The 20,579-nt window shown below is 41.5% G+C and overlaps 1 protein-coding gene across 1 annotated transcript in view; it reads right to left on the bottom strand.

Annotated features, from left to right (window-relative positions):
• Nucleotides 1–19,697, bottom strand: part of TRIM24 (tripartite motif containing 24) — a 54,374-nt gene extending 34,677 nt beyond the window's left edge. The window contains exon 1 of the mRNA XM_058804970.1: nucleotides 19,301–19,697. Coding sequence (XP_058660953.1) covers nucleotides 19,301–19,697 — 397 coding nt within the window. The remainder of the gene's footprint in view (nucleotides 1–19,300) is intronic.
• Nucleotides 19,698–20,579: the final 882 nt, after the last annotated feature.

The raw sequence follows: 20,579 nt of genomic DNA, 5'->3' as shown, positions 1-20,579 counted from the left end.
AGTCAAGTAGCTAGCAGAACTGCAAGTACTGAATTTCTCCTGTAATTAAGCAAATCAATTTACAGTCAAGAGTGAACACATCTCCTAATACTCAAGCTACACATTTTCCAAAAAAGACTATTTTTTACATTTTTCAACAGCACCAATTACAAACCACCCTCTCCCTGTTCATTCTTGATCCTGACAAAGCAGAGTGCTCTGGGTTGATACCAAAATAAGCTAGGGAGGAAACTTTCTAACACAATTTGAAGTACTAAAAAAAGCAGGCATTCTTTAGTGCAGCACACTGGATGCACAGAGGTTATTTCATCTACTCTGATGTGTCACAAAACTTTACAAAAAATGTATTTATTCCATTATGATCATAAATATTGATTACTGTGTACTTCCTGGCTAATACATCACTTTTTCTAGAACTAATTTGCATGTATCTACATCTTAGTAAGAGTAGTCTTTTTGTGTTCCTACAAAACACCTGTGAAGGGGTCTCTGGTGATTGTATTCCCCCAGAGTTACAGGTGACCTTTCCTTGAATTTCTCTTAAGAATTCAATTTAACAATTCAACAATTCACTGTTGCCTCTTGTTATGTAGCTACCACAAAACCCACTGTATTCCTTATTATCTGTTTATCCATTGGTTCCAGCCACATGGAGCATCCTGTGTGCCTACTTATTCATTACTTAATCTACTTCTTTAAAACACATTGTTCCCTTACTTGGACAAGTCAGGCATCATGATGTTCTGCTCCTTTTATCAAGGTCAACACAGGTGTCTTGAGTTGGTCTTTGCATGTGTTTGGGAGATGAGTATAGACACAGAATGAGACTGGCAAACCAATTCAGGCATGGATGTATTTTTCCTGCTCTCCCAAGCTTTACTTTTACTGCTTCACTGCCCAAATGCACTACTGACTGCAGTGAAGCAACATGAGAAGCAGCACAAGGATGGGAAGAGGACAACACCACCACTGAAGATTAAACCTGGAGCCACTGAACAAGATCAGCAGCATTAACCAGGGTTTGTAAGTCAGCTTGAGTTTAAAGTATGGAAGACAAGGAAGGGGAGGCAAGAAATTAGGAAGCATATCAAGACAAACCAAATATTTCACATGCCTTTTCACCAACAGAATATTGCCTACTACCTATTCAAGAAATCATTTAGAATTTCTAGTGTGACATGGGAGAAGGGGGAAAAAAGGAAAAAATGCCTAAAACTCTCAAAATCTTCATGAATTTTCTTTTCTAGAATTTGTTATGCTGCCTAGCCTTATGTCAGGGGTTTCTTCTGCCACTGTGTGAGGGTAAACTTGCTTTTGGTATAATCCTGAATTGATGACTGCTACACAAATCAGTTTTAACCCAGATTTAGTCAATGTCAGGATGGTGATGATGCCGAATTTTGCCCCAAAAGGCGAGAATAACTGCCTAAGAGACTCAGCTTAAGTCCAATAAGCAAGAGATATTTTATTGCGACGCGTCGGGGAAATCACAAAATGGATTTCCGAGTTTCCCGTAACAAAAGCAAGCTTTTATACAGTTTTGGATATAAGATTGCATCAGATCATATACATAATCATATCTTTGCATGAATATTCATATGGGGCGTGGCATAGGCGGAGTGTGGGCGGGGACACTTCTTTTGAGGATCTTCTTGGTGGTCGTTCCGGTTGCCTTCATCATGGGCTGGGGTCTCCTGATGAGTCTTCCTCTTTAAACTTTTGAACTTCTTTCCTAATTTGGTCAATTCCCGGTGTACTTGGCTTGGTCTCTATGGCTTGGCAAAGTTCTTAGGGTCAGTTTGACATTGTTGGCTCTGATCATGCTTAGCCCATCACTTCTCCTATCCCTATCTCTTTCCTGTCATTGTGTTCTATGTTTTAGCTGATTAATTGCTCTATGTTTTTCCTAATACTATGCCTTTTTCAAATGCCTCACATTCTATGTTTTAACTCATTATTTCTTGAGGGCTATCTGTTTTGGGGCTTCAGTGAATTTAACCAAAAAACCTCAAGTATCAGGGTTTCTATTAGTCAAAGTAATTCTATAAGATTCTTATTTCTCTGTAATGGAGCAAACACAAGAAGGTGAAAACATATGACTTAAGTTGGGAGGAGTTTCATAACCATCATCACTATAATTTTGAGGATGGTGAGTGAGCAGATTCCACATTTTTAGCTGCTCCTTTGTTCCAGGTGTAAGGAGTTAACACAGTTTCCTGTCTCAAACATTGTCACAGCCCCAGGTTGACTTTGCATGAGATAAGCACAGAATGGAGTGACAGGACAGTGCTATCTCCAGGCCTGGCAGAGGTGAAACATGGTTAGCTCATTCTGGGTAATGCATCCCAACAAAAATTCCCACTGGGGAAATATGTGTAAAGAAGCAACTGCTGGTATGCAGATCACTGGCCAAAGAAAGATCACCCAAAGCTCTGGAAAAGCTGAAATCTGTGACCACTACCAACCACTGAGGCCACCTGAAAGTGCCTGAAACTTGGACTGTAAGATAAGCCACCACAGCAGGAACCTGAGATAAGATAAAGGGGTGCTGTTGTCTGAGTGTTATCTGAGATCTAGGGGGAGGTTAACAAAGCTGGGGGAGAAGAATTTGTCACACAGCTGCAGAATTTATGGGCCACAAGGAAAGCCAGCTCAGCAACTGTACTGAAATCAGCTTGGGCTTGGTAAAATGTAATTCCAGCGGGGGGCGGGGGGGAGATCGACCACCAACTCAAACAAAGAGGAGGAGTACAAGGACTAATTAGCATTAGAAACAAGGGAATTAACCAATAGAATAGTAGCACTGTGTAGCCAATGAGCAGTAATTTGTTTCTTTGCTAATATGTATGAATAGTGAGAAGACCTGGAGAATACCACTAGCAAGAGAAGCCCAGGGTGAAGAAGGATCAAAAAGACACCACTGGATCTATAGGTGGTGATTATCTGATCTCTCTTTCTGCTCTCTTTTCCATTTCTTTCTACCTTTCTCCCTGACATTCCATGTTCAATAAAATCTGTATTATAGACTTCATTGTATGATCTTGTTTGACCCCTAATTTGGGCAGAGGCACACCTCAATAGCTGGATCTTAGCATTGTTTTTCAGCTGTAAAAGGAGCTGGATCAAGCCCTTGTGGCTCTTAAGTAGGAGTAAAAGAGAAGACCTCCACCCTTGTGAGCAGCATTCTTACAAAAACCAAGCAGTTGTGGAATGTCACATTGAGATTTTGCTTGAACCAGGCCAGGACACCACAATGCTAACTAAAGTAGCAATGCTGGCTCACTTGCTCGCTCATTTCTATCCTGTGAGAACAAAGATTTGTGCTGCCATGCACTGAGCTGGATTAGGGACTGCAATATTGATTCAATGGGGCTGTGCCAGGAGAGGAGAGTGTTTTCCCCCACTCTCTACATGCTCATAACACATGCACCTCTTTCAAGGAATGCCAAACTGCATTTTAGGTATGAAAAATCATGGCCCATTCTTAGTCTTCTTCACAAGTTACATGCTGCATCCACAAGGGCATCTCATGCCATCCAGTAGAATGGATTTATAGGTTATACAGTATTATTTCCAACTCCAAACTCAATTTCCTGGGAGTGCATTCAAGACCACTGAAGCATCCTGAGACAACAGGAGGAGACTGCTCTGCTTTGCCCCAATTTTGACTCATTTGCGTCTTCACTGTTGCAAACACGTTTCAGAGCCAATTTAATAAAGTCACTGGATGATCATTTGTAGATCCAAGAGGGTATTTTTGTTAGTAGATGCAAAGTGCTTTACTAAAAAAAGGAGGATTTAATAGTTCCCTTTCTTCAGATTAAATCAGTCAAAAAACCCACTAGTTTTCTGAAAGGGAGCTCTCTTTATTAAATAGAGTGCCCAGAAGCAACTGGCAATTTTACCTGCAACGACACAGTCATTACAGAATAAATAATTAGGGTTTTGTACAGCAATCTTTCCCAGTTTTACAGATGTTTTGGTTGAAATTCTAACCATACAGATTTCAGAACAAAAAAATATTAACAGCAAGTTACACATCCAGTTAAAATGTTTCAAACATGGACATGCTAATTAAAACTAATAAAAGGTATGTCAGAGATTGAAGGCAGCACCAGCTATAAGATTTTTAACATAACTACACAGAAAATTAGAGTGTTTTTACTGTGAGCTACAGATTCTTTTCTCCTCTTGCTCTTTCTATAGATACCATTAATACTTGCAAGCCTTTTCATTAAAATGCATGGGTTTGAGGATAAGCAGGTTATATTTACACAGGTCATGTTTCCCAGTTAAGAACAAACACTTAGAAAACTTCATTTGAGAGGCAGTATCTTGTGAAATAATGTCTGAATCAATTTATAAATAATTACTGCTTTCCTCTTGCTTCTCATTAAGCCACTACTGGCGCTGCAAAATTGGCAACTTCTTCAAACCAGTTTGTTCCAGAAAAAGCTGCTTCCATCTAGTTGTGACAGCCTGCTGCTGCTAGTAGAGGGGAGATAGGTTAAACCAATAAGCAGGCACATCTCAAGGGAAAATTGGCACCTACTGCCAAGACATAAACATTCCAACCCACCACCAATCTAGCAAAAAGTTTATTAAAATTAAAATTAATTAATTGTTAATTTAAATTAATTTAAATCCTTTAAAATGCAAATAAATGAAAACCAGACAAAGACTATTAGCTGTAATCCCCCCTCTGGAAGAGTGTTACAGGCCAGTTTTTATGCTGCAGTACATTGACTTTCTTGGAAAGCACTGCAGAGCTGAATTAAAATATTTCAGCTGCTCCGTGAAATGGTTCATTGTTTTTGCTATACATGCCCAATCTTCAAACATTTTAGATAGCGTGTATTAGACTTCAAAATTTGTAAATTTTGCAAGGATTGACTCTCCAGCCACTTCTGAATACCTTAAGAAATTCTGGTGGCAGAGTTTACATTCACATCCAAAGCTGTCCAATGAATTTTCTTTAACAACACAATTATAAGGAGTGTCACAGTGCTAACAAAAGGAAACATTGTTATTGTGGGATGGACAATATTTAAGTACAAGATGATGAACAAAAAGTCTCACTGTCTTGCAATGAACGTGCTTAAACGATGATGCAGAATCTGCCAACAAGCCAATTGTCACTGCTGACTGTGATGAGCATTTCTTTCATCAAAATTAAAATACATTCTTTCCAGTCCTGAAATTGTCAAGTATTTCCAAATGATATGTAATGAATTCAGACATATAATATGCAAGGATGTTTAAGATTCTGTCATACTCTTGCATTATTTTCTCTGATTAGCCAAGTATTTCATTTTAAAAGTGGGCTTAATGCTGTTTAGATTTATACATTCTACTGAAATATCATTTTGCAGATAATCTTGGATCTTGCCAACAGTGCTCAAGTCCATTGTATCCATGTGTTTCTGGAACAAGGAAATTAGTACCTTTCTCCATAAATAGCAGCATGTTAACATGTTATAATTAATTAAAAAAAAAAAAAAAAAAAAAAAGATGACTGGGATAAAAAAAAATTTGCTGTCAGAACCTCAGGTATGAAGATGGACCCTGCCTTACAGCACAATACTACTAATAATTTCTTTGGAGCACTACATTTCATACTCTGGTCTTCATCTTTTTGAGTTCTCATCTACCACCAGCTGTTAGTTCAGCAGGGGCAGTACAGTGCATTTATTCCCAGAAATCCTAGCTATAAAAATAGCAGGTTAGCAGAATGTAATTTGGACAGCAAGAGCCAGTCCCAACCCAAAGAACCAAGCCCTTCTCAGGCACTGGAAGAGTTAGTTCTTTTTAATTCTTTGTTGAAAGGATGGAAACTATACTCCAACATGGGACACTCTTGAGTGTTTTGCCCACTTCTTCTGTTTAGCCCCAGCTACACCTTAATATTCCCATCAACACTGAGCAGATGTGAAGGTTAAAAAAGCCTCAAAAAATAACTTCTAAGAATCGGGATCATATTAAGGGAACCGAATTAGAAGCAGTAGTGGGAACAACAGTGGGTAACAGGCTTTACTCAGAGTATTTCACTATAAATGTCATCCAAACAGGAGTGATAATCCAACTCAAGGCCTTTGACTAGCTCATGCTACTCCCTCTCTTTTTCAACTGCTCAGATGCACCCTTGCAACCTGTTCCTCACCAGCCTGCTTCCATTCTCAATATGTTCACCACTCAGAAACTGGAAACTACCCAAGAGACTTGGCAAACTACCCTCTTGGCCCTCAGTTTCCCAGCCACCAGCCTCAGGGGAGCAATTCAGGTGCCTAAACAGACATACCTAATTTGAAGGTAATATCCTGCCTGGCTTCCAGCTATATTCCAGAAGGAAATAGGCTGCTGTGGATTGTGCAGTACATTTACCTGCCCTTTTAAAATATTACAGGCATCCCAAAAATTCAGCAATGGCAGAAGATATTTTAGTCCAGACAGATGAATTTCAACTTACCTGCCTATTCTATGCCATGTATTTTTGATACTGTGATCTTAAATTCCTGCTGGAGAACACAACTGAGGCACACAGATCTTTGCACTCTAACAAACTGGAGTCTGTAGGTCCAAAGGAAAACTTGGTTTAAAATGCTGAAGTGTCCATATTCAGAGCCATCAACCTGTTAACTGCAGTGTTCATGGCATCTGCCCATTTTCTGCTACATGGATATTTATTTTGAGGTTCTCCTCAAGGACAGAGTTCAGAAGTCATCAAGACCTCTTGTTATGCTTCCTTCAAACTATCTCAAAATACAGATTACAGTGATGCAAAATGTATTGGAACGTTCCATCAACTTTATCCGTAAAGTATTTGTGCAGGGAATGGATGTTTAAAACAACATAGAAATAATACGTTGGTCTAAAATAATAGGCTCTGCCTTTATTTGGGTTATTTTGTTTGGTGAGAGGGTAGAGAGAAAAAAAGGGCTGATTGTTACTAAGAAGAGATTTTTTATTAATTAATGTCTCTTCAATATATTCTTCAACAACACTACAGTAATAGCACATTTACCATCCAAGTACACTGGCCAACACTTACATACCCAACAGCAAAAAAAGAGGAATTTATGTATTTATCAATAAATTCAGAGTATTTTTAAAGGTACATTTTGAATCAGTGTGGCAATTAAATCTGTTCTATAACAAATATTTTGACCTGGCAGTATTTTAAAATTTTCTAGTTTTATTTTTTAAAGCTTGCTGTTGGACAGGGACAGAGGCTATGAAAAGTACCAAAAATATTTGATGAAAATTCCCACTCTAGTAAGAGAAGAAAATAAAGATACCTATTTCGTGCAGTTTATATCAGATAAGTCTGAGTGCTGTGCAAGACATTATTAATGGAATAAAAAAGTAAAGCTCCAAGTCATTTAATGCATTTAAGTAATAAAACCCAAGACTCCCAGATCCAGCCTATTCTGACTACATTATATTTAAAAGCTGTTCAACAATAAAGTTTGTCTACAGGCAGTATTTTTGCATCTATGAAAAAGCAACTCTTAATGGCAGCACAAAACTAATACTGATTTATTATGCTGATTCCACAGAATAGAATTTTACACCTGAAAATTTGATAAAGTTTCTTTGCAGTGTGGCCAAGTTTTAGTACCTTTAACAGGATTCATCTAAACATTACATGAAGTTCCCTTCAATGCAGATATAGGTAACAGGTCATGAGTGGTCTCCTTGTTAAAGCTGATGTTTACACTTGGTCAGATGAACTACACCTTAAAAACATCCACTTCTTTCCAGTAATTATATAGTACTCTTATCCACTACTGGGCATCCACTTCAATTGCAAAAATTCCTCTGATATTCTAAAACTAGTCATTAAAAGAGAAGAACATCCTCCAAGTATACTGTAGCTTACAGGGATTGCACTTTTGGATGTGGATGGTCAGGAATAAAAAGCCAGCTCACTTTATATTCTTCTCTTACATGTGTCCAATATGCCACAGCACCACTGTAAGGGTTCAAAAAGCAAGGTGCCCAGCTTTTCCCAGCTCCCACACAGCTTTAAGAGTACCAAGCTGGAGCAATATATGCATTGTGAGATTCACACATGGAAGCAGGCAAGAACCAGCATTAATTAAGAAGCAGCGTTATCATCTCCTCTGACACTGTATTAATATGAAAATTACTGAATGTAACTAAAAAAACATATTCCTTCTGGGTTGAAGAGATGAACTAAAGGATCAAATAAGAACAACAGGGATTTCTATCAGCTGCCCTACAGCTTCCAGAAAACAGCAGGTTACAGAGCCAGCAGTGATAGTGCTTATGCTCCCATGGTGTATCTCCTTCTGTTGTTGTAACCTGCAGTAGGTAACTGAGCCATGAGCCAGAGCCTGTTGGCTGATGTGAATGAACATCCACATCCACTGAAGCAAACTAGCATTCCTATGGTTTCCTCCACTTTCTCAGAACTAAAGAACTCATTCAAAGGAGCTCTCCCAGCATGACACTCTTGGCACAAAGAACAAAGCCCAAGAAAATTCATCTTCTACCAAAACTGGTCCTCATAAGTGCCATTTATAGATCTTCTGTTCTTCACTCACTCAATCTCTTTCCACCTTCTTGCACCACACTGCCTCAAAGGATTGATAATGAAGTTGTGGAAATACTACACTTGGCATCCAACAGCAGCTTGGGAATGAACTAGGGCTGTACTTCTATTCCTTCTTTATTTTTAAGGAATAATCACAAGGGTTCCACCATGGCATTGTGGTTCCTTATCTACTTGTCCGGCATAATGACAAATGAAAAGCAAAACCAAGCAGCCACAACTTTAAGCCAGAACAACAGTGATTCTGGCAAAAGTTTGAAGCCAGACATCCTGCAGCTTACAACACCTACACTATATTCTCAAAAATTTAGATCAGTTAAAAAAGGCAGCCAAAGAAACCATTTTAAATCTGACCTCATCTCAATGGAACTGGGAGCAGGGAAAAGGAAAAAAGCCCACACAATACAATCAGATTGGAAAACAATACAATAATGCTGTTGCCAAATGGACTTTTAAAAGATGTAAGATTAGCATTTAGCTTCTTAAAGAATCCAGACTACATTCAGCTCTTGCACAAAGGGTGGAAGAGCTGGTTTATGGATATCCATTTGGGATACCCATAAACAAAGTCATCTTCATTTTGCCAAAACAGCTTCTAAAATCATTCTTTTGAGGAGAGCTCCTTGGCCCTGTTGAGTGTCAATGGCTGTGATAATAATCTAGAAGACACATGAGCCACCACAAATCATGGCTTTGCTTCTAACTTGTATCTAGTCCAGCTATAAGGCCATTTCTGAAAAGCAAAAGGCAAGAGTGCTGTCTCCCTGCACAATCCATCAAGATGCATACAATTTTATTGAAGGTGCCTGTGCCAACAGTCTATATATCAAATACTTGTTTACTGAGTGATAGAAGCAATACTTGCAAGTCATTGTTTTGGTACAGATAGGAGTTACGACAAACATAAGAGTATTTTCTTTTGGTTTTTTGTTTAAAATTCACTGTTAGATGAAGGAAGACCACAGGTCTTCCCGCATGTTCCATTCCAGAAACTTCTGAACACTCTTTCACAAGACTGGACTCTGCCTTTGCTATGAAGCAGAAAATAAACATTCTATTTAACAACTTGGAGTGCAATATTTGAAGAAAGTTTATCTGTATGGGAGTCCAGAGATGCTAGCAGCTCTATCTGAACACCAGCTATGCTTACCCAAGGAAAGAATTCTATGTATCTGTTTTGAGGTAATACTTACTCAGACAACATTTAACACATGAGCTCTTTGAATTTCTTGCACAGAGAAGGGACTGAAGAAAACTTTAGAACTTCTAAAGGAGATGAAGTTCCTTTAACAGTTGATTAAACTAAACAATCTAAGTACTCTAAGTTTAGTGATTTCCAATATATGCTAACCAGTGGGTTATACCCTCACGGTCCCTACTCCCAAAGGGAAGATAAAACTGAACAATTGAAGGTCAAGCAGTCTGTAGTTAGTAAGCTCAACAACCAGCCCATAAGCTAAAACAAGTGAGAACAATAGCTGCTAATGTGTGAAAGGCCCCTAAACAAGACAAAAGCAAATAAGGAACAGAACTATTGAGTGCTGAAAACCAACTGCTTAAGCAAGAAAAGGTAGGAATCTGTAAACACACAGAAGAGATAAATATAATCCAGACATACAATACCCTCAGAGTTTCAAAGTTCCCAGCCATTTCTGAGGTCCTGCTATGGGACACTACCCATCATTTTACAGCTCTACATTCATTCAACAAAGCTTGTCTGCTAAACAGATTGTCTTTGTCTGTGTCCAACTGATGAGTTGCCTGCTACCGTAATTTATCGCTTTGGGGCTGTGATACTGAAACCAGCCAGATAGAAACTATTCAACAAGTTTTAAGTATTACAAAGCAGGCACTCTTTACTGCAGTGCACTGGTCCCTTGGAGGATCCTTCCTCCAAGCAAGTTCCCTGAGCCAACAGGTTCTCATCATACACACTGGTGGCATATTCATTAGCTATCCCCCCTTACTTGATGTTTATGTATTACTTTATTTGACACAGTCACACCCCTTATTGGGAGTCCTTACAGGGTTCTTTGGGGCTCTTTTTCAGTGGCCCTCAATGTTCAGTGTCCTTTTGAGGTGGCTGTTCCTCGACCCCTGTGGCCACATTTCTCTTCACAGAGAAAAGCAAGGCACAACTTCCCAAGGATATTTCTGGGATTCCCATTCTCTGAACCTCAGAGAAAGGAAAAACAATTCTTATCTCATTAACTGTGCCCCTGTGCTTTGGAACAAGTGGAATGCATGGAGGAAGACTATTTACCTGAAGGAATTTGCTTGATGGGATTCTGTTGTGAGTGTTTTGATTCATTGACCAACTGAATACATGTGTATGTGTCAGGACTGTTGGCTGACACTCATGAGATTCCATGCAGTTGAGTTGAGTGCTTCTGCAGCTTCAGTTTAGATGTAGTGTAACATAGTACAGGATAATATAGTACAATAAAGTAATTAATTAGCCTTCTGATAGCCATGGAGTCCTCCTCATCATTCTCTCCCCTTCATCAGGGCTGCCCTGTTTTCACTGTAAGTGGTGAATCCAACATTGGCTGTAGCCTGGGCTGAAGAACCAAGACCCTGCGACTCGGCGGAGTTTGCAGCCAAAGCCAAGGCTGAGCACGGTGGATCCCAGAAATATCCTTGGGAAGTTGTGCCTTGCTTTTCTCTGTGAAGAGAAATGCAGCCACAGACCTCCACTTTTGAGTAAGCACAATATCATTGTTTTCTGTAACTTCTGCTTTGTCAGCCTTGCAGAGCTGAGCTGGCATCCCACTTGCCTTTTGTATGACTTCTGTTTGCCTAAGTTACATCCTTTACCTATTCCTGCAAGGCTGTGCTGTTCTGTTCCACTACCATCAGACTAAAATGGTTTTCTGTTCTACTGTCAGCTGGGCAATGCTATGAATTCCAACTTTTACTTGAAAACTGTTGAAAACAATAGTTACAAATCACCAAAGTTTTTCCAAAGGCAAAGAAGATTCAAAGCTGCTACCCCTTCCTAAACCAACTGGTGACAAGGGCATGTAATTGACACTCCTACATTATTTCAGCAACTACTTTACTCATTTTAAAGCAAAGTCCATGATTGAAAAAAAAATGTGTTTCAATTCACACTTCTGCTGTTCAGGACAATTTTGCATACTGCTTATTTCTAGTAACAGACTTGTTGGTGCTGGGCTGTTTTGTCAAGGCACTGCACCTTGCATTTAAAATTAGAACCTTGCTCCCACTTTAAAATGTCTCATTCTCCAGTCCCAGCAGTGCTGCAGCTCTCTCCCTCTTCCTTTCCACCTACTCATTCGCTGTGCAGCTCCCAGCATTCCCTCCCTAAGAGCATCAGTGTTACAAGCACCCTGGCACTGCAGGTTCACAACATGAACTTGTGTGAGGGCTGGATCAGAGCATTAGTTCAGCAAACTTCAGCTCCACACATCCCTGACCACACTCAAACAAATGAAGCCAATCAAGTAAGTTTTATTAAATGCTTTCTAACCTCATGTAGGCATCCTAGAAAATACAGGGGGGGTTTCCAAGTCAGCATCTATGTTAAAATAGCCCTGTTTCTTTTTTATGAGCTACAGTCCAGACAGATGTGTTAGCTCACTGGGAAAATTATGCAGTCACTTTTCAAATTAGGCAATCATTTTAGTTCAAAGGGTATTTGCACTACAGTCTTATTTTATTCAAATTCGAACTATATTCACTTGAGGGACTACAGTTGAAAGGGAAACTCTCCATTTTAATAGAAAGTTGCCTGTGGCAACTTAGTTATTAATCAGAAGCAGAAATCTTTCTGCATTCAGAAGGCAAATGGCTCAGCTCCCCTGTCCATGTACTCCCATTTACACAGGATTTAGCACCAGATTTCTTTTTTGAAATGAGGATGTCTCCATGACCCAAATCCACGTTACAAACAAGGGCCCTCAAAACCCATGAGTGCAGTTCAAAGAGCTGAGCCTTGCTTACTGTCATCTTTTTCCCATAGCCCACTGATAAACTTCAAAAATAACTAGAAACCTTGTTTCACATCAGTCCTCTATCACGTTAGTAATGTATGTAAGGTAATGTGCAATTTTGTCCCACATAAAAGCTTCAGATAAGCATTTCCTTGAATCACTGGAGACACAGTATCAACTAATTAGGGACATTCCTGGGTTCAACCTTCAGTTTCATAGCTGATTTTACAAGACTGTTTCCTGGTAAAAAATGTGTCATTTTCTTACTTACTTTACGCAACTGTTTCATCCTTTCTTTGAAGGCAAAGAAAGAGTTTTACACATACCCTCTGGCCAGCAGGTGAAAAAATAGATTTGGTCAGTTCAACTATGGCACTGATGCCTTCAAAGCACATTTGAACTGCAAGCACCTACTTTAAACATACACAACTCCATGGCTACCTAATTGCTGAGGTAAATTTTAAAAGCATCACCATTGCATCAATTTAAAAGCATCAATTTTTTATGAAACAATTTTTTCTGTGTCCTTTTAAATTTGCCAATTGGTGGGCATCTGGCATCCATCCAAGGTCAAACCACTGTACTACTGTATTAAAGTATATAATTTTGCTGCAAAAACCTTTTAAAAGCCTGAATTTCCAATTTCAGAAATAATGGATTTTTTAATCTAGTCTCTTACTCATCCTGAAATACAGTCCTATTTAGAATTCACCTAAAGTTCCTTTTGGTATTCCCCTGGCTTGTTTTTAGATCAGGTGCAACAGGCAAAATACCAGCTTTGCAAGTTCACTGTTACTGGGAAATTCCACTAAATAATATGGAAATTCCTCCTACAGCACCTCAGCAAACACACGCAATACTGGCATAAAGATTTACCTGTACAAAAGACAAGTTTCTTTAACAATACTACATTCAGAATCAAGAGTTGCAACAAAATTTCTTTCTCAGATTTACCAAACTGGGTGAAGTTGAGAGAATGTGGTCACTTCGTAGCACTCATGGAATTCAGCAGATCTGCTGCATAACTGAGTAGTTCTTCAGAACATTTTTCCTAGGAATAAACCAGCCCACAAAAACATTCTTCCACTTGCCTCTTCATGAACATATGCACCATTATTTTCCCTTGCTCTTCAGACAAGATATTTTCTTAAGAGATATCCCTACTATAAGCATTAAAACAACCCAATTCATTTTCAGTTAGACACACCTGAGAATTTTTAATACATTAGTATATTTGCTTTCCTTATGATCCTTTCACCTTATGATTTACAATTCCTTTCCAGTGCTAAAACTAGTTGCTTACCAGAGACATAATTAGCTGATTTTGTATTGAAACAGAGCTAGGTTGGCCTCTGAGGATAGAAATCTTTGTCTGAAAAGAAGTTTCACACAATGATACACCTATTTTGATAACTTGTACAGCCTAATTTCTCTCAGGCTTCCAACTGGAACGAGCTTGGCAACTGCAGCTGTTTTACCACTCATCTGATGTTCCTGATGGCTTCAGTTTTTCAATCTCCCACTTTCTATGGGTGAAAGAAGCAAGAACACAAATGCACCCAAACTAGCCTAGAAATACTACTCTGCATACATAAAACAATGAACATCTATTACATACTTACATTAATCATATATCAGGGCAAGCATGATTCAAGCTAATTTCCACAACATGCAGTTGCCTGCCTTAATAAAGGCTGTACAGGCATGCTTCCAGATTTTTATGGAATTCCTGGTAGAAGAGAAAGCAGTAACTTTTGGCAAATATATCCCTACTTCAAATTACACTTGTTCAGTAAGCATCATATCCCATGATATATATCTCGAGAGCATACTTGTCTCCAAAAGAAGGGTACTACAACTAGAAAAATAAGAACTTTCTCCATTAATATTTATATTAATATTTTAAGCTTCTACTAGTTGTTTTTTTAACCAAGAGGTTAAAAACGTTACGGGCTACCAAAACAATAACATTGTATTTCACCTGTAACAGTGCTAAATTCATTTCACATATGCAATATCTGGGGCTCTGGGAATTTTCAAATCAAAATAAGCACAAATCCAAAACAGAATGAACACTAGACATGTCTTTCCTATATGTATTCCTATAACATACAAAATACCAACATATATATAAAATATAACACTTCAAAATATTAGCACTCCAAAATCTCCTTATGTTGGAGATTAAAAAATTTACTTCTTGATGCACCAAAACAGAAACAAGATGATGCAACCATGCCTGTGAAAGTGTGAGTGTATAGCCACACAAACAAAATATGGGCTCTTTGTAATGGCAAAGACGGAGAAAAGCCACTTGGAGCAAGTGGCAATATCAAGGACTAAATGGAAATGATAATTTGTAGCAGCAGATTTAGAAAAAGAATTTAAAGTCTTCTTACACTACCAAGACATGGAAGAAAAATTGAACTTCACCACAAGAAACCTCAAATGAAGCTATTATATCCTTGAAACTAACTAATAAGGATCCCAATAATTATCCAACTAAAGGAGGTAACAAGTAAGGAGGTAAGAAACAAGTAAAAAATTTAAGTTGATGTCAAAAGCTGTATTTTCAAGGTCAAATGAAGCAATGACACCATAAAGTCCAGATGTAAAGATCAGATGAGAAGCTGAAAGCATTTGAGCCTATCTGTAAAAGGACTGCCTGTGGGACATCATAGAAAAGCAGATGCCACATACATATCTGAGGGGATGTCAAGGGTAAGGTCTTCACTGCATCATTAGAGAACTTCAAACTGTATTGCCAAGTAAATATCTCTGGAAAATAATAACCTGAAACAGGAACACCTCTGAATCCTTGTTTAGTAACTCTGAAGCATTTTTGCCTTATTTAACAGCATGTATTGAATATATTTAAAATGTTAGTGCAGACACTCCCCAAGAATTTAGATAGTGGGATTGTCCAAATATTAAATGCTTCTAACAGCTTCATTTAAATTTGTTTGCTAGCAGGTTTGCTATAGACGAGTTACAGAAAAAAAATACTTCCCTTTACTATTTTGGCATGGGCACTAGTAAGATTTCATTATGATAGCTGCATAAAACTTTGCTATGACACTCCATTCACAAGTATTTCCCCCACACCAGTTCCAAGTCCATTTCATGTACAGATTTATGACAAGGAACAAACAAGGCTACTTGCAACTTTAAAAGTTTTGAGAAGGGACTGAATTTCAATCTCTAACTTTGCAGCTTTCACGTACCTATATCACATTTGAAAATTCCAGAAGAGTTCTATGAGGCTCTGCATGTTACAAACACCACTCTTACAGGTTACTCACTGAAGTGCAGCCCAGACAAAATCTGGGCAAATTGCAGACTTCTAATAGCAGCATTTTTGTGTATGCTCCAGTTGTAACCCACAACTAGACAGTAAAGAATGGTCATTTGAGAAACTAAAAGAAAACCCATATGAACTTAGCCAAATAGTTAGTAGAGGCGGCTGTAGACACTTGCTTGCAAGCCAGTGTCACATTTACAGAACTGCTCTTGCAGCACTCCCTGCTGTCCATAATGTTCTGTCTGACAAACCATTTTTTGGCAGTGCAACACCAAAATTATCACCTACAGCAAATAAACTACTGCTGAACATTCAGAAAGCAGTGAACTCTCCAGTGCTAAAAGCACTGGTGTCTGACACACTGATGATTCTTTAACACCTCCAACTTCAGGAACGGTAGAGAAATCAGAAACTCCAGGTTTTCTTTTCTATAGAAGTTATTCTACTTTAAAACTGAGTGCTTGTGGCAGTATAGAATTCATCCATACCAACTGGCCTCTCCACCAGTTTGCCTTTGCAAGAGGAATAATAGTTAACATTTATCACATGAAACTCCTCTGTATGTCTTGCCACTTGTCTGCTGTCATCCATACTGAATCTTGGATTCAAGTGAGCAGCTCCTAAACTCTTAATTCACTTTAAGCTTGAAGTCTTTCTTTCACAGCTCCTTAATTAGTTGTTAGAATCTTCACGAACGAGAGCCAACAAATAAACTCGTCTGTATGCTGGAAGTTGAAGGCACACTTTATTCCACTAAAGTGAACAAATGTTTCTTCTTGGAAACAGTTTGATGGAGACAAAAAGTCTCTCCAGATTATACTTGAAGCTCAACCTCTTCAGCTGCGTCTATCTCAGCTAATTTCAGTGTCCATACAACACACAAGGCTGGTTTGGTGAAGCACTTTTCAAATCACATCCTGTCTTTTGCTCAAGACAGACTCCATTGTACCAATCTTTCTTCAGGCTCCTTTTTGTGCAACTCAAGTGCTCAGCATAGGTGCATAAGCAGCCTGTCTGCTTATCTCTCAGGACATCTTCAAAATTTGCAATTCTATTTTGTTCCTTACTCAGGACATTCCTTCCAGCACAAACAGCTTCCTTTCTTCAGTTTAGTCACAGTAATTTCATAATTTACATTAGAAGAGTCATTTGTTATCCAGCTTTCTAAGATTATACTCTTCCATTCATTTCTTTATGTCATTCCTCCTAAGCATTTTGTACAACATATTACCAGAAGAGACAGTTTTGCACCACTTTGGTCCTTCTTGTGAGAATTTAAGAACTCCTCTACTTGTAACAAATTTCCTCTATATAATCAGTTTTGGGTGATAACAGGTGGATATTTTCCTAATCCTAACTTCAAATTCACAGGTTTTTTTGTACCAGTTGGAAAACAAAGTAGACAATGCACTTCACCAAGTTTGGCCATAGATAGCTAATATACAGTCCCTGTCATTTTAACAAGGACAAGCACAGGACAAGTAAAGGTATAGAAAATGCCTCAAGGTGAGTTTGAGTTTCTTCTTCCAACTGGACAATGAACTCTAGTATGGAAGCATAAAAGTAGCTTGGGAGAAAAGTCAACAGGATAAAAATAATTGTCACCAAAAATACAGTATGTCTGCAAATCTGTAGAATGAGGAGGAGTATGTACTGTGAAATCATTCATACAGAACCAACTCACAATCAAAACGAGGGACAGAGCCACAAGCTCACTGTTGCTGTGATTCATTATCAAGCAGATGTCTGAACAGCACTAATCTTTTCATTCTTATGATGCACCTCATTTCTCATTCAGCTACAGATCCCTGTTTCTACTATATTTATATACAACATCTGGGAATGAATTGGAAGTTCATGACTTCCAATCTCAGAAGACAATGATGGTATTGCCTCTTACACTACCTTGCAAACTCCTGAGCTTGTATCTATGCCCTCTTTCCTATTTCCAAGTATCTCATCTTGAAATATCTCATCATACTCCTCCAGAGTCCATGTTTTCTGTTCCTCCCATGCGTAATTTCCCATTTCTACTCATAGATGTATGAGCAATAACACGTCCTGAATCAATCAAGCTTAAGTATATAAGCTTCGGGTCCTACAGATTTTCCCACTCTGTAACCTTTGATTAGGCAGTCTGACTACGACAGACTTTACATGCAAAAATTATGACTGAATGAATATACTAACACAGGCATTCACATAGATGAAGAGTTCAGCATATCCTGTTACCATACTTGCGAGTTTCTCAGATATTCTGAGGCAAATCTCTAGCTGTTCCAAATATTTCCCTCTCTGAAGAGGGGTGTCTCCTTTACGAATTGCTGCAAACACTTTATTATATAAAGTGGTAATCTTTGATCAGAACTCTGGCAGGATGGTCAAGTTTTCCTAAGTCCACTTAAAGGACTTAAGAATGTCAACCTGGAGCTACTTATTTATCACTTGAGCCCTTGCTACACATTCCAGCAAGTACAACCTCCACTAATACCTATGGATTAGCTCAACTTCCATCACACTTCCTTTTTCCTATACAAGTTTTACCAAGACCTCAATCAGCTTCCACTACAGGATGTTTGTTTGCACTTTTTCCTCAGACGAAAACAAAACCAAGTGATCTATTTTGCCTTTAACAAAATCAAGTGATCCATTAGACCTAGCGTAAGGGGGCTAGGGGAAAAAAAAACCCAAAAACATTAGGAAAGCAGTTTCAAACGGAAGGCGTTTATTCCACACCTTCTACAGCGACATGTACTTTTCAAACACACTGACAGCGGCTACTGTGTCAGTGCATGAGCTGAACAAAACTTCCTCGCGGCATTCTTCCTCCGGCGCGGTAATTAGCGAGTAAGTGGTGCATGAATGCCTCAGCAGAGCCACGCAGGCTGCCCATGGCCCGGACGAGTGCGATTATTGCTGGGCCGCCCCGGTCCCCGCCCAGGCGCGGCGGATGACACCTGCAGGACTCCCCTCCGGCCGCGCTGCAAGCACTGCTGATACACAGTCCGTGCTCTCGCTACGTCTCTGTGCCCTGCTATCAGCCCGTTCAGGTTTTCCGCCGGTCAGGGGCCAAAGCCTCCCGGCTCCCCGATAACGGCTGCCCGGCCCCGCTCCCGCGGCCCGGAGCGGGAGGCCGGCTCTCACCGCCCCTCTCCACCCGCACACAGAGAGAGGTCCTGGCAAAGCACGCTAGTTCTGCCTTCCCTCCGAGGTGGGAAATTTAAAAAATAACCATTAAAACAAACCGAGCCGAAGCACAACCCCGCCGCCAGCCTTGGCGCTGGCGAGCAGCTCCCGTCCCGACAGCTCCGTGCCCCGGCAGCTCCGCGGCCGGGCACCCGCACCCGCCCACGGCACCCGGTCCCGACAGCTCCCCGTGCCCCCAACGCGGCCCACGGGCCTCCGGGCTGGAGGGGGCAGCACCCCCAGGCAGGGGCAAAGGGAGTACGGGAAAGAAGGGGCACTTACTGGGCGTGCAGTGCAGCGGTGAGGCTTGCGAAGAGACGGGCGAGGAGGGAGGCGCAGCCGGCGGCGGCTCCTTGAGGGCGGCGGCGGCCGCGGAGGTCAGGACGGGGGGCAGCATGAGGTACCGGTCCGGCGGCGGCAGGCAGCGCTGGCACACCGAGTGCAGGCAGGGCAGCAGCTTGGGCCGCCGGCTCTGGATAGGCTGCCCGCACACGCCGCAAGTGTCCAACAGGTTGAGCGGCGCCGCGTCCCCGTCGCGCTCCGCCGGGCCCTGCCGGCTCTCGGCCTCGTTCTCCCCGCTCAGCGCCGCCGCCGCTGCCCCCGGTCGGTCCGCCGGGCACGGCCCCCCCGCCGCCGCCGCCGCTGCTGCAGCTGCTAACGCCGCTGCCGCCTCTTCCATTGTCCTACGCCGGCCGCCGCCGGAGAGCCGAAGGGAGGCGGGGCAGCCCCGCCGCTTCCCGCCCGCGCCGCCGCCGCCTACCGGCCCCCGCCCCGCGGGTGTTCGTGCGCCCGCCCCGACAGCGGCTGCCCCGCCGCGCCGCGCCGCCAACGGCCGCCCGCAGCCCGCCCCGCCCAGCGCCCCGCCCCGCCGGGACCGCGCCCCCGCCCCCGCGACGTGAGGGGAGCGCTGCCCCGCCCGCCCCGCGGGAACCGGCCCGGCCGCCGCGGAGCCCCGCCCCGTCCCGGGAGCCCCGCCCCGGGAACCCCGCCCCGTCCCGGGAGCCCCGCCCTGTCCCGGGAGCCCCGCCCTGTCCCGGGAGCCCCGCCCCGTCCCCGGCACCAGTGACCGCTCCCGCTCAGCTGGGTGCGTGCCCGGCTCGGTCCGGGCGAGAGGAAGGACGGGAAGTTTCTCTTGAATATGAGGAAAAACTTTACTGTGTGGGTGGCCATGCTCTGACACAGGTTGCCCAGAGAGGGTGTGGAATCTCCCTCACTGGAGATGCTCAAGAACCGTCTGGACACAGTCCTGTGCCATGCGCTCTGGAATGACCATGCTGGAGAAGGGAGCTTGGGCAAGGTGGCACACTGTGGTCCCTTCCAACCTGACCCGATCTGTGATTCTGTGAGAGGTCTTTGTCCCTTGGACAGGGTGTTAAAAGAGGTCACCCTTCTCCCTGCCCTGTGTGCAGTGAGAGTTTGTGAGTTCTGTTGGCTTGGTGAATCACAGCAATACCACCACATGCAGCCACGTTACCTGACTGAAGCTAATTGGTGATTGGTACGATTAAAAAGATACAATGGAAAAGTACGATTCTTGTTTAGACACAACATTTTATTGATT

Source organism: Ammospiza caudacuta, chromosome 5 (genome assembly GCF_027887145.1).
Source record: "Ammospiza caudacuta isolate bAmmCau1 chromosome 5, bAmmCau1.pri, whole genome shotgun sequence".
NCBI classification, from domain to species: Eukaryota; Metazoa; Chordata; class Aves; order Passeriformes; family Passerellidae; genus Ammospiza; species Ammospiza caudacuta.
This window is presented reverse-complemented; position numbering and strand designations above follow the sequence as displayed.